This window comes from Rhinolophus sinicus, chromosome 2, assembly GCF_057876585.1.
Source record: "Rhinolophus sinicus isolate RSI-liver-muscle chromosome 2, RSI-T2T, whole genome shotgun sequence".
NCBI lineage: Eukaryota > Metazoa > Chordata > Mammalia > Chiroptera > Rhinolophidae > Rhinolophus > Rhinolophus sinicus.
The window spans coordinates 96,298,324-96,317,907 of record NC_142502.1 but is presented as its reverse complement, the minus strand read 5'-3'; the positions used below and the strand labels follow the sequence as shown (position 1 = coordinate 96,317,907).

General features: G+C 44.0%; 1 protein-coding gene across 21 annotated transcripts in view; it reads right to left on the bottom strand.

Annotated features, from left to right (window-relative positions):
• Nucleotides 1–784: 784 nt before the first annotated feature.
• Nucleotides 785–19,584, bottom strand: part of TRERF1 (transcriptional regulating factor 1) — a 197,333-nt gene continuing 178,533 nt past the window's right edge. For 17 of the 21 annotated variants that reach the window (XM_074332927.2, XM_074332935.2, XM_074332925.2 and 14 more), the window contains 4 exons: nucleotides 18,234–18,347; nucleotides 11,826–12,029; nucleotides 8,833–9,080; nucleotides 785–5,542 (listed from right to left, as the gene is read on the bottom strand). In XM_074332927.2, coding sequence (XP_074189028.2) covers nucleotides 5,218–5,542; nucleotides 8,833–9,080; nucleotides 11,826–12,029; nucleotides 18,234–18,347 — 891 coding nt within the window. In that variant the 3' untranslated portion in view covers nucleotides 785–5,217. The remainder of the gene's footprint in view (nucleotides 5,543–8,832; nucleotides 9,081–11,825; nucleotides 12,030–18,233; nucleotides 18,348–19,584) is intronic. The other 4 variants (XM_074332937.2, XM_074332939.2, XM_074332943.2 and 1 more) reach the window with 2 other exon arrangements.

Sequence of the window (19,584 nt, the reverse complement as noted above, 5' to 3'; positions counted from 1 at the left end):
GGTGGAATTGGATCAGTTCCCAGGGCCCTGTATGTTCTAGGAATTAAATTTCTTGGCAGGAAGGAATGATGTCACAGTCATCTTTATACACTCAACTCCCCCATGTATAATATAGTGAGGCATAATGCCTGGTACATGGGGCTCACGAGTACTGAATGAATGACTATAACAGTAGGAGAAAGTCTTCAGATTGGACATCTGAGCCCCTGGAAGCAGAATTTAAATTTACAACACTGGCTCAATGCACGCTGCTTCTAGAGGAATAGCTGTTTTATTTGATAGATATAGAACTGTCTTTAACATTGACAGTTAAAATTAAAGTAAAAAACAACACAACAAATCTAGAAGATCAATCTTAACAGGTATGTCCCACTTAAAGCAAACTCTGTATAAATCCACAATTTCAGATTTTTCTTGAAGTTTGTTGTTGACCATTAAAAAGTAAACATACTCTTTAGAATTTGGAAAGTCAGATTGGCAATGCACACAAACAGGGTGGGCTGGACTTTGTAGAGGGCTCACTGTGAGATACCTGTGTGGGTATCAGCGCCCCTACACCCGTTGACTACTATGGTTAGAGACTACCATCTCTGCAAGTGGCTCATCTACTGCTTGAGTAGCAGAAATGTAAGTCCTGGCCTCCAGAGTGGGGTGGGGGCAGTTTAATGAGTATTAAATCTGACTAGAAGACAGGTCTACAGAAACCAACTAACAGGCAAATGAGCATTTACCCAGCATTGAGAAGTCATTTCAGCAGCTAGAAATAAGGAATGTTAAAGCCAAGTGAAACTCAAAAAGATAACATTTTATTTTCAGAGCAGCTGATGCAATATTGAATCAGGTTTTCACAAATAAATATGACAGTGTTTATTTGGTTACATCTCTATTTGAAGAATGCCTCTCTATAGGAACTGTAATAAATTTCTGAGAAGGCTAATGACTGGAACCTTTAAAGTAAATTCTCCTGGCTCTCTTTCTGAAAAAATTGTTGTGATAATTAAAAAAAAAAAAAAAAATGCTTACCACTCGGGGAAACCAACCTAGAATGCCCCAGTTGTTTTTGTTTTTAAGGAATGCACCTTTTTAGGACAAGTCTATAAAACATCTTTATTTATTTGTTACATATGATGTTTAAATATAACTTTGCTTTCAAGCTTCAAACTTTTTTTTTAAACCCCTGGTAAAATAAGACTTTTGGTTCACCTTAACAAAAACTGACCTAGGAAGAAACATTTTTAGCAAAATGTATTATAAAATTCACTAGAAAATACTGTCCTCTTTTTGCCAAAATGTTACATAAAATCCTTATTAAAAATACACACATTACAAAAGAAAAATTATGAATATGCTATACATAGTGCTCTTGATATGGACCAAGGGACCTGCATTCCGGGAAAACACAGTTAAGCATACTAGATATTATGATGTCAACTTATCATAGTGCAAACCTGAATAAATTACATCCTGAAATGAGAAGCCATGCAAGTCATTTGCTGAGAATAGAACATAACGAAGCCAGAACAGGAAGCAATCACAACCAATATTTAAAAACGTTTTAATTTTTATTACATTAAGTTTTTTCAAAAATACTTTTCTTTACAATAGAACTCCTAGAAAATATTTACAACCTTCCTCTAATAAAATATAACAGCAGTTAAATATATTTGAAAATAAGATGGGTTTTTCCATAAAATATATCTGTTAACTTTTTATATACAAGCTTTCTCAAAGAGATCTAAATTCACTAATGAAAAACCATCTGATAGTAAACAGTAACCATGTTGAAGACATTGACCTTTAGGAAGAAAAGTTCTTTGGGGTTGGGAGGGGTGGGGGAAGCTAAAACACAACACATACATGCAGGCAGAATCATTTCAGAAAAGAAATAAGTACAATGCTTTACTATGAAGTCAATTTAAGTTGATATTGTCAAGAAATACTAATTCAGAAATTTGAACTGTCTCATTAAGGAGGAGTTCTTTGGTTATTTCAAGTCAAAAATGCTTACACTATACTGCATGAAAAATCAAAATTAAATTGTGCATTATATTTTTTCCTTGGCAACTCAGTTTATTTTTAATGTTTAAAACTGGAACGGCTGGGCAAGTCTCCAAACAGAACGAATACATTTGCTTTATAAACATTTCTCTGTGTGTTTGCTGCTTTGATAGATAAGCTTTCATAGACCCGAGAGCAGAACCTTTCCAGAATCACTCTCAGACATTCACAAGCAGAAGGAAGTAGTCACTGGAACAGATGCCACTGGCCAACATTAGCTGGAATGGTTCTGGAACGGTTCTGCCACGAAGTTGATGCACACTGCCCAGGCAGTTACGAACTCAAAACATACAAGAGAATAACCTGTCTGAAATGGCAGCAAATAAAACTTCTTTTTCCCCTAAAGGAAAGATGATGGGAACCTCTAAGACCTCTTTTCTGAAAACAGAATGACAGCAATGAAAAGAACCTTTGTACTTATCTTCTGCCCATAGCTTTCCTGAGATTCAGAGAACACTGCCCGCGGGGGCTGCTGTGGACCATTGAGTTCTGTGCTTTTGCGGAGTCAAACTTAAAAAGGATGCTCGGGTCTCATCTTCATGCTTCTGCTGACATTTTCTCTACTGTCAAACTATTAATGTGCCAGCAAAGTGGCCCAGCACCTACACAAGCTGGGGAATCAGCCTACCTGGGGCGGGCAAGACCAGGAAGCCCCCTCTCCGGAAGTCACACAGCATTAAACCAGAAGGGGCCGTCCAGCGAGGTCCTCTTTGTGCTGGGGCCTTGTACCAGTCTGAAGGGGCACACTCATTTGCCCTAACAGTGGGACGGATCAGTCTGACTCAGCTCAAAAGCCTAAGCTAAATGACATTTTTGAAGGATTACAGGTTTATTACCTTCAAGTACAAATAGCAATCCCTGATGACAGGGACAGGAGGAGGCAGAGTTACGTAGCTTGGAGAATTCTAGAAGTGCTTTGGTAAATGACTTTAATGAATACATTCATTGTCTGAATGCAAACATTGTAGCTAGAGTGGTATCTGAAACCATTTTTGTTGGCTTTAATGCTATTTCCCTTGTACGAGGTGTGATCAAACAATACCGTGAATGTTTAAATACAAAACAATTTATTACAGTAAAAGATTAATTGCCATTAATTCCCCTGAAAATACTCCCCCTCGCTTTGAACATACTTATCCCATCGTTCTTGCCACTTTCTGAAGCAGTTTCTGGAAGTCCTCTTTCATGAGTGTCTTTAGTTGCACTGTCATGGCTGCCTCCATGTCCTGAATGGATTCAAAATGTTTTCCTTTCATGGTCATTTTGATTTTGGGGAAGAGCCAGAAGTTGCACGGTGCCAGATCTGGTGAATAAGGTGGATGAGGACACACTGTAATGTTTTCATTTGACAGAAACTGCCATACCAGAAGCGATATGTGACATAGAGTCTTTCCATTGTGATCACAAAATATGGTGAATGCTGCTGAGTGCCATCCAACGGAAAGGCAGGATCTTCAATACGGGAAGTGGTACATCAAACCTTAGGAACAGTGTGTGACAAGTTTCAATTTGTTTGGTGCAGTCAGTAGGGTGTGAGCTACAGTTGAGAGAAGGTGTGTTTTAAAGTGTGCCGTTAAATCATCCTCCATCATGACAATACTCCGTGTCACACATCGCTTCTGGTATGGCAATTTCTGTCAAATAAACACAATACTGTGTGTCCTCATCCACCTTATTCACTGGATCTGGCACCGTGAGACTTCTGGCTCTGCCCCAAAGTCAAAATGATTCAGGACATCGAGGCAGCCATGACAGCGCAACTAAAGACACTCATGAAAGAGGACTTCCAGAACTGCTTCAGAAAGTGGTAAGAATGATGGGATAAGTGTGTTCGAAGGGAGGGGGAGAATTCTGAGGGGGATTAACAGCAATGTGTCTTTTACTGTAATAAATTTTTATTTAAACATTCCCCGTATTTTTGATCACACCACCTATTTGCTATCAAATTTGTTAAAAAACTCTTTTCATCATGGTTAGCGTCAAGGTAAACTTTGGTCCAACACAGATGAATTACAGCAAAATTCCAAGTGAACGAGATTTCACAGTACTTCCAAATGGCAGAGTCATTTCACAACTCCACTGCACGTTAACAGTGTTGTAAAAAAGAATGGGCTCTTCCAATTCAGTTTTTGGGCAAAAGAACACTTTTTTTTTTTGCATTCTCGGTATTTAACGTGTGCCTCTCAACCACCCTCCCTCAAAACAGCCCTGGCAACTTAATAGTTGGGGTTATTTTTCTCCCAGTGGGTCTCCAGGGGGCTCACACTGAAACACAGCTCTGAGACCACTGAGCCCCCAACAGAGCCACCCAGCCCTCAGGGAACATTGGAAGATACTGCACTTGCTCTATGAACCAGGTCTTTAGTAAATCATTGCCAGGGAGTTTAAGCCTGAAATTATACAGTACTCAGTTCCTAGAAACAGGCCAACGAATGACAGGCAAGGCAGGGAAAAAACTCATTTTCCCATTTGGTCAACTCTTCAAACGATGTGTGTGCTAGAGGAAAGCATGGCACATGAGGGCTTCCTTTGCTCTCTGGAAAGCTACCCCACTAGCACAGTCTCCTGGCAGAGATGCCAAGTTCACTGCAAATTACAAAATGAGGTCAGAACAAAAAATAACTCGGTGGGAAAGGAAGGCCCAAGGCCCTAGCAAGAAGAGGGCAGCGTGCTTCACTCACTCACTCACTCACTCCCTGCAAGCTTTGGGATAAAAGGCAGCCAGGACGGTTGACATCTGAAAGCCAAAGAACACAAAAGTCAGGTTCTTTCCCTGCCAGGAAGGAGTTCCTGGGAATGTAGCCCACGGTGTAGCGCCTTCCTCCTCCACCCTCTCCGGCTGGACTCTTATCCCTGCACTTCAGCCCAAGTGTTCTTCTCAAGGTCACCAGTAACTGTAGCTCATGGGAACTGGCACACCTCTTACACAGAGTTGTGCCAATTATTTATTTGCTCCAACCTTCCACAAAAACAATTTTTTTTTTAAATAAAAAGGAAAAGATACTGGATTTTTTTTTTTTCCTCAACCTGAATAAAACGACCACTTTTCAAACAGGTAGTTTAAAATGGTTACAAAACAAGCAGGCAGTCCAGGTTTCCTGACTGAAGATGAAGATGGAGGCCATGAGTTTTCGATGTCTCTAGGTGACACCCAGGGCTTTAGAGTTCCGTGTCCCCCTGAAGCAAAACTGAAGCCTGATCATCCAAGAGGAGATCGGTGTCGACGACCTCGGCCTCTTCCATGACACCTCCTAACTGCTGGACAACGTCATCATCAAGGATGTCCACGTCCTTGATGGGTTTGATTAGACTCAGCTGGTCCAGGGGCAGCAGCCCCGGCGCCCCCACGGGCCCCGTAGTTCTCTCGATTGTGGCTGCCATCTCAGCTGCAAAAGCTGCCTTCTGAGCCTTTTGCCTCTGCTGTTCCTCCTGCTGCCTGTGAGTCTTCATGTGTGCATTCCGGCTTTTGATCTTGAAGAAGACTCTAAAAATGCAGAAAAAGAAGCATGTGAAATTTAGAAGGAACGGGGTTCTTGGAAAGCCAGGCGTCCTACAGGAAATAGCAGCTGTGGGGGCTGACATGGTCTGGGGGAGCTTTGACAGAGTCCTCAGCTCCTGAGCTCCCAGGACCTCCTCCCCCCCAGGGACCTGTCACCTCACCTCGCTCCTCTCCAAGCATTACAAGGAGAGGAGATGGGGACAGGAACACATTTAGAGTGTCCGGCTTCCTTCCTGCAGCAATGGAGGAAAAATTCTCAAAGGCCTTCCTGTCCATCTGTGGTCTGGAATACGTGCCCTTTCTCCTCCTGCAGCTTCCCTCTTTCTCTCCATCACTAACCAAATCCGCTCTACCAATCTGAGAATCCCCAACCCAAGCTGCCGAGCTCTGGTAGTTCCCATTGTAAAACAACCCATCATCCCCCTCAGGACCCCGGCCCTGTTCTCCCGCAGTCAGGACTCTTTAAGATCTGCACACACTTGGTATAGCTCCTCCCCTCCTTCCTCCACCCTCTCCAAGCCCAGTGCTCTCAAGGCCACCAGTAACTCTGTGTGGCCAAATCCAACAGCCCCTCTTCTGTCTTTGTTGTACTTGACTTCTGAGCTGCACCCACCACTCCTCTTCATCCGAGACTCCTTCTTGTTGGTCCTCCTATTATCATCATTTCCTACTGTTTGCTTTAGACTGAAATAGTGGTTCTCAGCTGGGATGATTTTGCCTCTGCAGGGAACATCTGGCAATGTCTGGTGCCATTTTTGATTGCCACAACTTGCGGGTGGGGTGGGGTACTTCTGGCCTCTACAATCCTACAATGCAGAGGGCAGCCCTTCTTCCCCAAACGCGAAATTATCAGGCCCGAAATGGCAGTGCTGAGTTCGAGAAACCCTGGGATAAGGAGTCTGCAAACTATTGTCAATGGGCCAAATCCAGCCTGTTGCTTGTTTCTGTAAATAATCGTTTTACTGGAACACAGCTACAGCTATTTGTTTATGTGCTGTCTACAGCTGCCTTTGCAATACAATGGCAGAGCAGAGTAGTTGTGGCAAAGATAACATAGCCTGCATACTAAAATATTCTAGCTGGGCCTTTTTCAGGAAAAGTTTGCCCAGATGTGAGACTGCCTGTTTTTGGAGGAGTGGGTGGTATAAATACTCTAATCATTCCTGAGCTCATAAAGGGAAAAAAATGTATCTGATTTCTAAGAACAGTCAAACAGAGTTGATGAATCACAACTGGACATGCTGAAAGCTGAATTTCAGCAGCTAAAAGGGGCATTCTGCAAACATTTACCTAATGCTAATTCCTACTCAGGAAAACCAGAAAATATTTCTGTTTTCCATCAAATCTTAACTGGAGTTATGGTAGAAAGAGATCCCAAGCAGCATGAAAACATGACATGAAAAACATTTAATGGAGGCCACCGGAAGAACCAGAAGCTGGAAATACTAATTTTTGTTAAAATGTCCTCTGTCTCCACCTGGTGGAATAAAGACTCGCAAACTGAGCAGAGTGGGTAGAAGATGCTGGCTCCTCTTACAGGAAACTGGCAAGACCGGGACCACCCCCCACGCTCCATGACCCCAAGGAAATTGGGTGGTAGAGAACAGGAGTCAGTCTGAGGAAGTTTCATTATTTAAGGTAAATAAGCTTAAAGGTGAACCCAGGGGTCATTTCTTCCATGGTGACATAAAGATGGTATCACGTCCTGGTTCAGAGCAGAGAGGAGGGGAATGACACCTAAATCCATCTCCCCCATTTCTGTGCTTCAAAGAGGGAAGAGAGCCCCCAGTTCCAATTCACTTTGGCAGGTGCCACCGAACCGAGTCGAGCTTAGAGCCTGGGCCGGGGCCAGCCTGCATGGTGTGAATCCCTGCTCGGCTATACACTGAGACAAGCAGCTTAACCTTTCTATGCCTCAGTTTCTCTGCTTGTAAAACAGCAGTTACTGCAAGTACGTACTTTACAGGGCTACTGCAAAGATGAAATTAATCAATACCTGTAAAATCCTTTAAAAGAGTACCAGGCAAATAGTGAGTACCTGATAAATGGCAGCTAATATTAAGTTGTCTGAAATATACCACGAGAATGCAGATGGTAAGTAGAGATCCCAGTTGGTCTCCTCATACAACTAGGGACGTTCTCTTGGTAGAGTTAGATAGGTCGGCATCTCTCCAGGTAACATTTCTCTTCACGTGTGAGGCACTGGAGATTATGGACAGAGAAACTGGGCCAGGGTGCTAAAGGGTGTCACTTGTGACCATGTACTACACCTCCAGTCAGGCAGACTCACTGAGAAGTAAACTGCAATTCTATACTGTAGGCCGTGGGAGGGAACCATGTGCGTCCTACCATCAATGGCAGTTTCTACCTGAGGTAAATAAATAAACAAGGCAAACCAACAGTACGTAGCAGTGGTCAGGAGCCCAGGCTCTGCCTTTGAACACAGCCGGGTTCAAATCTCAGCTCTGCTCTTATTGGTGGTAAAACCTGGGGCAGGTCATTTTACCTAATTTTCAATCCTTGTTTGTAAAACAAGGACACAAACATATCTGCCATCATGTGGCGTTTCTGTGTAAGGATTCAATGACCTCATGCACATAAAGTAAGTGCTCAGTAAATGTTAGCTGTTATTATTACTACCCACTGTCAGTTTTCCCCCCTTAGTTTTTGTTTTAAATTATACTTAAAAGAGCATGGATGACAAATGGGTTTTAGCTCGTGAGTTAACTCTGATCAATTAATTGGGCCAGTTTGAAGCATTATGATGGAAAGGATCTGAAGTCTTGTCTTAATGTGGTAGCAAACAGTGCGGTAATTAATTAGTGATGTCTGCCCTGGGTGCAGGAATGAGCAGGAGTGGTAGGAAAGCTATCTCTGCTACAGAGAGTTCCTGATTAGGGGACTTAGAGCCATTCTCAAAGTCAGCAGGATGCAAAGAAAGCAACACTCGTGAATATGGTTTGGGTGTGAAGGGAAGAAGGGGGAATCAGAGTCCCATCTACCATATTTGGAAAAGAGTGACGTTTCGCCACTTGAGGTTTGCTCTCTGAAGATATCCATCCTTATTAGGCTTTAAGACATCAGATGACCCTCTTCTGAGTCAGAGATAAGGTCCATCCACCCTGAGGCACCACGAGGCCCCCATGAATGGTACGAGAAAGAACTGGGAGAGTCTGGATTCTCTTTCTGGCTGAAGAAACCATCTCGGCCTGACCCCCAGGGAGCGAGTATCCATCACAAACTTAAGATTCAGTCCCTGGTCCAATTCCACCTACTTGCCACACTCCTTGCAGGGGAAGATGGTGGTGGGGTCTGTCTCGCCACTGGTGGTGCTGTGAGAGGGTGAGCTCTTCACCGAGCAGTACCCGCTCTGGGCACTGCCAGGCTTCTGCTTCCCAGAGGGGACAGCACCCCGAGCTTTGGTCACCTGGTTGGTACCACCATGGATGCGGGCGTGGCCGTTCAGTGCCTGTCGGGAGCTGAACACCTGGGGAAGAAAGGGAGTGACATGACATCTACAGTCCTGAAAAGGAAATTAGGGTTATTAGTTACTCAATGGTAAAACACGGGATACTTGAAACAGTGTCTAATGACAGGGCACAGCGGTTTTACATGAGCAAACCTGGGGCATATGCTACAGAAAGTGGAGATCAAAGAGCACAACCACAAATGCTGTGCCAATCAAACAACCCCATCACTGTTATAACCAGAAGACAAGAGGTGGCATGGCACAGTGTGAAGGCCAGAGCTGGAAGTCAGGAGACTCGGGGGCTACATAGATCCAGCACCTCTATCTAATAGGGTGGCTGTTGGGCCACTCCCCTTCTGTCCACCTTATTTTTTTCCATCTGTAAAATGAGGGGGTTGGATTAGCTTTCAAACTTCTTTTAAGGAGTTTCCTTTCTCTTCCACTTTCTTTTCCTTCTTTCTTTCTTCACTTTTTTTCCTCTAATTTAACAAATCAGCTCTCACTCAAAAGATCAAAGTTAACAGCAGAGGTGCTCTAGTCGAAATAGAGACAGCACCCCAAAATTGAGCCGATTTGCTGAGCTCCCCCCCACCCCAGGAAGCCCTAGAACCCTAAGAAACACAATTTGAAAGACAGTGATTGGCTGCTGACATAGTCTAAAGGTTACATCCAAACCCCAATCAGTAGCCCATTACTGAAGCAATGTTTCAGGAACCCCCAAATTTGATTACAGGATGATAAAAAGGGGAAAGACCTTGACAATTTTTTAAAGCTTGCCATGAAGCAGCGTTTTCCAACCTCAGTACTACTGACATTTGGGGTTGGATCAACTTTATTGTGGGGGGACTATTGTGCAGAATGTTTAGCAGCATCTCTGGCTTTTACCCACCAGATGCTACCTACCTCCCCAGTTGTGACAAAAATGTCTCTGAACATTGTGAAATGTTCAGGGGGAACAAAATCATTCTCAGTTGAGAACCACTGCTGTAAAGGGATATAATCCACAACCCCGAATTCCAAAAGCCCTGACTCCCAGCTTGCTAAATACATCAGATACAGGAATCCCTCCCCCCACCCCCAGCTGCAGGTGGCTACTCTGTGTCAAGTTCATGAGCTGTTTATGGTCTTACAGGGAAAAAACCAAACAAAAACCTATTGCTGATTTAGCAACCCAAACTTCCATGGTTAGTCAAGGATTAAAACTAACATGCTTTTTTTCCCGTGTGATTTGAAAAGCTCATTAAAAAGTATTCGCTGAGCACTTCTGATTGGAAAAAATAAAAGATGCCATCCCACTCGGTCAAGAATTTACTGTACATTAAAACTATGACCGGAGGAAGCATCCAACTTCTAAACAAATTCACCAAGAAGTACTATCACTTAAAGTCACATCTTAATTATCCTTAAACGGAAGTGCTCTATACAGAATGGCAATGATGGAGTGAGAAGCATCCAGGTCATTAAACATCAAAGATAGAAACAAGCGAGCAATTTCTTATGTTCTTTTCAAAGATAATGCAAAATGCATACATGCTTTTTTTTTTTTGAGCCTTTTCATTTTTTTCTTAAATGTAAATCAAATGAATTTCTGCTTTAGGATCTAAATATTTTGAAGACTTGCTTTCTTTATCTAAGTGACAGACTCAATAAACAGCATTCAGTACACTCTGGAAAACAGTATTGTTCTATATAATGTACAAACAAAGATAAGTGCTAATCTGAGGAAAACAGAGCTTCTTGTGAAAGAAGCAAAATTTTCATTTTTTTTTTAAGAAGGGTGCATCTCACAGCGGTCTGTGAGGGGATCGAACCAGCAACCTTGGTGTTACCAGTCCCATGCTCTAACCAGCTGAGCTCACTGGCCACCCAAAATGTTCATTTTTTGAGTAATATGCGTAATTACATATTACATATTTTGAGTAATATGTGTAATTTTGAGTAAAATGTTCATTTTTTGAGTAATACCTCTAAAACTTGTCTGTGCAGGTGTGCCTGGCTTTAAGAAATCTGATTTGGGAAATCTCATTAATTCAGACTAGTGGGGGACTGGGGGGTATTGAGAATCCAAAGCAGACAACTTTAAAAAAATATCCTTTAAAATACACAGAGAGCCTTGGACTAGGCCAGTATAGATTCTGTAAGGCCTTCCTTTAGTGCTAAGAATGATCAAATGGTGAACTGGTTTTATGTTAGCTAAATGGTACTGCTACCGTACTTGAAAAATACTAGGCTAAGTAATTACACAGACTCCCATTTCATCCTGTTTACATGATTAGTTTGCCTAGTAAATCTTTTTTGTTTCCCCCAAAAAATACAAAGAAAGTGGAGCTAAATCTCTGAAATTATGTTACAGAAGGACAATCCTCTGTGGGCTCTCCCAGTGTATTTAAATCAACTGGGCATGACCTGGTGTGACACACAGCCCAGAGGAGTGGAGAAGCACCGAGAAATGGAGAGTGTTCCGTTCTGAGGCCGAGGCGGCATCGACACTGAACAGCTCGGAACCACACGCTTCCTGAGGGCAGGGATCTATTTCATGGCCTCTGAGCATGCAGCACAGTGCTGGACACAGAACATGACACTCCAGAAATATCTGCTGGCCGAACGAGTAAGTCAATGGGATGAACGAAACCATACCACGGCAACGTGGAATTCCCTCTGCCAAACCTTCCCTGCAGAAATGCATCATCCCTTCCCTTTCTAAAATGCATCATCTCTTCAAAAACGCCAGGCACAGCCACATGTCTGGCCCTCGCTAGTCCCAGATCCCCGGAAGACGGAGGACGCAGAGACACTTACAGCCCCACAGTTGGGCATTTCACAGATGAAGGAGCCCGAGGGCTGGCCAAGGGCCTGCAGGGGTGGCCCCTCTGCGGGAGCCAGGACTGGGCCTGGCTGTGGCTCTGGGGACTTCGGCGCTTCACTCTCCTCTTCTCTTGTGGATTTCCTATCTTCTTCCGGGTCCTCCTCCTCCTCCTCTAACTCTTCTTCTTCTTCACTTGTCTAGTGTTAAGGCAATAAAAGCAAAAGGGGGAAAGTCCCCAACGGCATTTTTAGTGATGAACAGAACCCACAGGCCTGGAGAGGGGAGAGGGGCTGGACGCCGGGGCTGCATCGGTTTCTTTCTGCATGAGGAACGGCTGACAGAACCCTCTGGGGAGGCACACGGTCTCTATAAGGTTGGTTACTGGACGCGTGGAATTCTGAGGTCAAGGAAGTCCCCCTTGCCCTACCCTGGGTCCCATCATTTATACAAAAATATTTTAAGGCAGAGAGGAGAGATTTCTGTATGGAGAGCTTCTCCCCCTTGTTTGAGACCAGCAGACCAGACCTTGACACTAACACCCAGGCAAGCGGCCCCACTTGCGTATCTCTCTGCCGCACTCTGTCTCCCCAGAGCAGTGAGGAGGGTTTTCAAACCATCACAATACGGTGGGACCCTTTGGAGAGAGACTAAAGACCTATCATGAACTGTTTTATAGGCCTTCTCACACACTTCCATGCAAGATACCTGAGGTGTTGATTTGGTCTGTGGAGGCACGTGACACACCGTATTCTGATACACTCCTGCTCTGTTCTTGTCAGAAAAGAGAATCAGAGAATGAACCACAATGACTTTGAAAAGGGGTGAAAATGGAAGGGGGTATTCCTTCCCTTTTATTTATCATGTGCTTTTTTTTTTTTTCCTGGCCTCTAATCATGGGGTTGGAGAAAAAATGCCTTCCAGAGGCATTCTATGAAGAACCAGAAAAAAATATTTTTTGGGGGTGGGGGAGGGCAAATGAAAGAATGTAGATAAACTGTCAAGCAAAATTTCTGGCATGCAGAGACAGATGGGGGGATTATACAAAGATGGGTCAGACTGATACCACATGACCAATTTCTTTTTTTTTTTAAGCTGGCAAAGAAAGCGTATGATTTATTTAATTAAGAAATGTTGGCAAGTCTCTGGGTAACTAGTAATGTTTTTTAAATGAAAGCTTATTGGGGTGACAGAAAAATATTTTCTATGAATCATTAGCTTCTCTGCTACCGTGACCCCTCTCTCTACTTCAGAATGGCAACCAGGTGCAGAATTAAGCAGACGGGCCTCGCCTTCCTCAAGGCTGACAAGATAGTAAGTTAACGGAGCAGCTAGGAGTAGATACCCAGGATGGGTTGGGATGGAGGGCAGGGATTTAGGAGGTCCACAGTCTATCCGCTGCTTAACTAACAACTTTATTCTGCACTGTCTCTCCTCAGTGGGGGTGGGGGTGGTGAGGGAAGCTGGCTCCTCCAGGCTCGGAAAGGACTGCGAACCAGGGAAAGGGAATTCTATGTTACGTCAACCTCATTCCAGCTTCTGTGTTACAATTTATAAAGTGCTTTCACATTTGCTATGTCACCGAATAGGCTGTAAAAAGTCCTCTCATTTAACAAACGAGGAAACGAAAGGTATGCCCAGCTGCCTCTAACCCTGATGGTCATTTGTCGTCTGTCACGCTCTCTTTGCACACCCATTGCTTAGAGCATGTGGGCTCCAGTTTGGTTTACCCCCAACAGTGATGCAACTTTGGGTGAGCCTATGATTCTTAGAACCCAGAACCAAGAATTTCCAAGAAGAGTGAAGACTTCTGAGAGTAGTGGTACTCTGGGATCCACAACCACAAGCTCCCTCTCTCCAGTTTGGATTGGGGGTGAGGGAGACAGACAATATCAGTATAATACGGGGCATTTAGCACCCCACTCACTGGCTCAGTAGTGTCTGTATTTAATATCATATATGCATATTTGAGGTGAGGTACTAACAAGGTGTATTTAAGAAATGATCCCAGTTTCCAATGAGTTAATTAGGATTAATTAGTAATAACTACATTTGCTGAAAGACTTCAATGAATACAGATGTAGGCTTTAGACATTTACAGTAATTTATAATAAAAACTGTAGGTTTCTTACTAATATATAAACATACAAGTTGATTTTACTCAAGTGGTCTTATTCCCATAGGAATCCACCATCTTCCAAACTCAGTTTCAGGTAAAACCACGTTGTGTCAAACTCCAAGGGTTCACTCCATTCCTTTACAGAACTGGAACTTTTTGGCCTCAAATATCAGTTCATTAAGCAGCCCAGGGCCCAAAACTTGGCATGTAAAATAAATTGTATAATAACTTTAAATGACAATGGTGCTATTTCATGGTACTTGTTATAATTACAGTTTTCTCACAATGTCATTTTTTGGCTTAAGAACTCTTAGAAGAAATGTTCCATATAGCCACCAAATTACAGATTCAGTTATACTGTACTGTCATTATATACGTCTCAGGAATTTAGATTAGGTTTGATTCCAACTGGTGATCAATACATGTTCACAAAATGATTTATCATCAAGTCAAATGGCGCACGAAAGCGACTAAGATATACAAAGATAGGACAAAAACCCTAACATGGAGAACCCTGTTATCAACAAGCTGGCCATTTTCTGATGTACTGTGAAATGAAACGTTTAGTAATATTCTAAAATCAATAGAAGGTGGGCAAATACAGGGCAGGGAGGTGTTTATATGTTAACATAGTCTGCAAAGCCTGGAGTGTCCACAGTAAGAGTTTCTTTTTTTAAAAAAAATTAAACTTATTGGGGGGTGACATTGATTAATAATAGTCTATAAATTCCAAGAGCTTCTTGAGGAGATTTTTATTTCTCAGGCATGCACGTGGAATTCGTATGATGAGACATTTGTAAGATAAACTGCAAATGTTCAATGACCCAAACTTACTCCAAGACCAATGTGAGGGTTACGAACGATGGTGATGACAACACACTGAATGGCGGCTGAGTCAGGCTCTGCATACACACATCCCTAGTCCTCTCCACAACCTTGTACACACGTCTCGTCTTTAAACAAATGAGGAAAACTGGCCAGAGAACTAGTTCTCCCAAGGCCACTTGGCTGCTCAAGAGGTTGAACTGAGATGTAAAACCTGGGCTATCGGATTCCAGCACCTCTAATTTCTTCACTCCTTGGCCGGCTGCAAATGTCCACAGATGCACATGTGTCCACCTGGACATGGCTTAGGTTTTCAGCTCAAACACAGAGATCCTAAGCCTCTCAGAACCATTAGAACCAGCTGCCTGTAAAGGTCAAAGCGAAGGAGGATGTGCCCCTGATCACCAATGGACCGTCATGTAAGTACCTCAGGCGCTTAGACCGGGGGTGAGCTTTGCTCTTGGAGCCCTGACCGCTGTCTTCCCAAGTCAGTTAACTGTGTCAGTTGGTTCCTTGAATTGTGCTCAATTTTGGTCACAGCCAGACGTACAGGTTTGTCCCGAGTGGGAGCATGAGCATGGGCAGGGGACAGGAAGGTGTGGTCAGCATCCTTTCCTCCCAGCTCTTTAACAGAGCCCACCCTGGCCACCTTCTACTGTCTGCAAGGGTGGAAGGGCCTGTGGTGGCTTCAGGCCAAAGTCAAACTAGCCTGCTGAGTGAACAGCTGGGCTCTCTGACCACTGACTCCCTCAAGAGCAATCATTCCTCACAAACTCTTCCCCTCTCCCCACGAAAGTCCTTAAGCCACCTGAGAATGTTCCATCTAGGGGGAAATGGTCACCTGTCTCTTTAATGAAACACTGAGGACACATATCAGGAGGGCCACGCCAGGTGTCCCAGAAAGGCGTGGAGGACCAAGAGGAAACCTGTCCTAGGATAGCATCTTCTGCACCCTCTCCAGTCCTTGCATGGTCCCAACTTTTCACCTCTACCTGGTGAACTGTTCTCAGAAGGCTGAGTGCGCCTTCACAGTGCCCGAAGGGAGCTGCGAGCTACCACGCTGGCCTTAAACGAGGCTTTTCTTGTTTTTGGGGGCCGGAGTTGTGTCTGCACATACCTTTGTGTTCTCCCTAAGCTCACAGGTCACAAAGGTGTGCCTGCTCCTGACCCAGGCTAATCCTGGCTCCTGGTGAATAAGCTCAAAGGGTGGCCCCTCGGGCACCGTCTTAACCTCTCCTCCTCAGTCTGAAGCTCCACGCTGGCCTGGGCCTTTCTATTCACCTGCACAGCCCTGCTGGCCCACGATGGTTCCTCTGCCTTGCGTGGTAACATCTCCCTGAGCAGCACTCCTCCGCTCAGAACCTTCTTCTTCACTCTGTCTCCCTCCAGGGAGTTTATACAGGGGTTTTGGCTCTGAACCTCGGAAAAATGTTTGCTCATCAACACATCAGACATGTGTTGAGTGCCCCTGTTACGCCGGACACTGTCCTAGGCCCTTGGCAACACCCAAGCCGAAGAGACACCAATTTGCCTTAGGAAACCATAGCCTCTGATTTTGCCCTCTTCCAAAACATGGCTTAGGCAGAGCCCAGAATATTCCAGAACTGGAAGGGTCTTTCCAAATCATCTAAGTCATTTGCCCCATTTTACAGGTCAGTATGTCTAGGGGCCAGGTCCTAGGTCTCCCAGGCCACGATTCTTTATGCTTCCTTGGTTACCGTCCATTGGACTCATTTGGGAAATAATGCTCTGTGTGACCTGGGGAAAGCCCCTTGCCCTCTCTGGGCCTCAACTGTCTGCCTGTGGAATGGTGGAGTTAGATGAGAGAGAGCCTAAGGCTGTACCTAAGACTTTCTGGTTCTCATCTCATACTGCTCTTAGACTCTTGGGGTTCAGGGTAAACTTTCCACTTGTGTATGTCACATCTTCCCAACTGGAATATACTCGTATGCTCTCCTCAGGGGTGGATAGGGACAGAGGCCAGTTAATATCCCTGGTTCACCCACTGTGCTACAGACATACTGCTGCTTGCGTTGTGGGGACTCAGTTGGTTTTAGTTGATTGAACCTGATGAGGCCACACTGCTTTTTTAAACATTAGGTCACCGATGAACAAAAGGCTTTTCTGATACAAGAAATCACTACTTAAATCAGTCAAACAAAAGCCCTGGTCACAGGAAACCCTTACTGCAGAATATGGCCTTCTCTGATGGACAAAATGGCAATTCTGTTCTATTCCAGAGATACCTACTTTCTCTGATATTTGGGACCAAATGTAAATTTGCATATGCATAGCTATTTCATAGCTGGGCTTACGTGGGCTTTAAAGCATTAATGAGCCCACGTGTTTTTACGCTTCTTTAAGCGAATTTGCATTTGACTTCTCTTAAGTGTTACACAAGGGAACTGGGCTCAGACAACACACTCACCGGCCACTGACCATGGCTAAGTTACTCTGTGCCTCAGTTTCTTACCTCAGAGAACTGGTATGAGGATTAAATGAGTCAATATGTATAAAATGCCTAGGGCAATGCCTGGCACGTAGAAAGTGCGACGTAAATGTCTGCTCAAGAGAATAATCCACACGTGTGCTAACACTTACACTGACTGGGGCACTACTGGGAATGAAAATATAATTACAAATATTCACACCATTCATGAGTTCCAAACGCGTTCCCTGATGATGACAGAGGCTGGGGTTTAGTAACTTGTTTAAAGACATGTAACTTTTACACACACATACATGGTAGGTAATGTTTTCCACAGTGGGCGAGAAGATCCCCCTGGCTATGGATGCACAGAGGAGTTCACAAGGATGAAAAGTGGTATTAATTACCAAAGCCACACGTAAGGGGTTCAGAGATGATTCTGAGCTTCTGTCTTTAGTATGTATTTAATCTTAATATGCAGACAATTTTGATTGCCTGCTAATGAAGGAAATATTGATCGGGGATATTGATCAGGGATAAATGTGGATGTGAGCATTAGAATTATTACATACACCCTGCTCACCAAGTCAATAATCGAGCACTCCTGGCACTATGGAATCCTTTATGAAAGATGTGGTAAAAGCTGAGGGCTCCTTCATCTTTCGGAGGCACGTTACATTCTCTGCTTAGTGACATCTGTGATGTGGAAGGATCAGGAAGGGACATGCCAGGGGTCCAGGGCACCTGCTTATAAACCAACCACCCAAGGCTGGGACCAGCCTGGCTTCACTCCCTAGTTTCTACCTCGCCTCCTTAACTGAACGCTGAGCCTCAGGTCAAACCCTAAGCCACCTTCCCTTGGCCTCTCTCCACCAGGAAGTCAAGGCCTGAATCCCGGCAGAGAGCTGGCCTGTCACCCACTCACTGCGGCCACCTCAACAGCAAAGCCAAACCAAACACCAGTCACTTACTAACCTGACTGTGGGGTGGGAGTGGGGCCAGAATAAGCAGCGACTCAGCAGCTTCACTCACCACACAATCGTCGATGATTTCTGCGAGGCGTGTCCGGTGCTTCCGCCCTAACCGCATAATTTTTTTCCACGTGTAGTAGTACTCCACACACTGAGCCACTGTCTTAGACTTCACCTGCCAAGAAAGTCATCTCAGGATCAGCTGCAGCAGTGTGCCGGGGGCAAAGCAGCAAGTTTTTGTGAAAATTTAATTTTGTAATAGATCATAGGTTTATGCAATTCAATTAAAAAATATATACCGGGGGATGCCAAAAAAAGTATACACATTTTAAGAGATGTTATCTAGTCTCAAGCAGTAGTTCGCCATCATCAGAAGTGTCTGGACAATGATGGTAACCACTGTGAGTGGCTCTTGTAATTGCAGAAATCAAATGTGACTTGTATTCATCCTGTTATCGGTATATATTGAGTATTACAATTATACAGTTTTATCCTTTCTTAAAAAGTATATACATTTTGTTGGCACCCCTTATAGTTATAGTGAAAAATTTCCTTCCCCTGCCTGTTCTCCATCTATCCAGTTCTTACTTCCCTCCCTTGCAACACAGGTAGTCCCTCTTACTAATTTCTTGGGTATCATTTCAGAATTTCTTTACGCATATATCAACAAACACAGAAATACATTTCTTACCCGCCATTTTCCTCACAAAAGGTAATATATATAGTTTTGCAACTTGATTTTTTTCACAATATAGCCTGGAGATTTTCTCCTGCCAGTCCATAGAGAGCTTATTCCTTTTTTTAAACCTAGAAAGCAGCATGATTTTCATTAAACATGCTTGAACGTGTTTGGTTCTCTTCCTTGTTGACCTTCAAAATCTATTTATGAAAAATGTCCCTTAGTAATTGAACAGGAACATAAGGCAAAAGTTATCATGACAAGAGCTCAGTTTTTGCAGGAAATAAGCCTTGCTCTGTTCATCCCCGAAATGGGAAAAGGTAAATGTATTTTAAAGAGAAAAATTGCTTTGTTTAGCTCATAGATCTCTGAGCTAAAACTGAGGTTCAATAATGTGGGTTTTCTGGAGGCAGGTAAAGGCTGCTAGTACCCTCGGGGGTGGGAACATGGCCCACTGCATGGTGAGATGGGAAGGGAACCCTCAGAAGTCCTTTCTCCCCAAAGTTGCCCCCTTCACATCCCCCTGACATCTTGAATTTCTACCCTAGAATACCCAAGCAGTGAGCAAAGTGTCCCAGAGAGCCCTTGCTTAAAAACCTGCGCTGCCTGGCAAGCATGACACACGAATCTATCAATAGCCAGCAAGGAATGAGGCCTAGGACAGGTCAGTCCTGGGGAAGGTGATTCCAGAAATATGAGCATAGGAGCTGCTGGACAAAGAATGTGGTGGCCT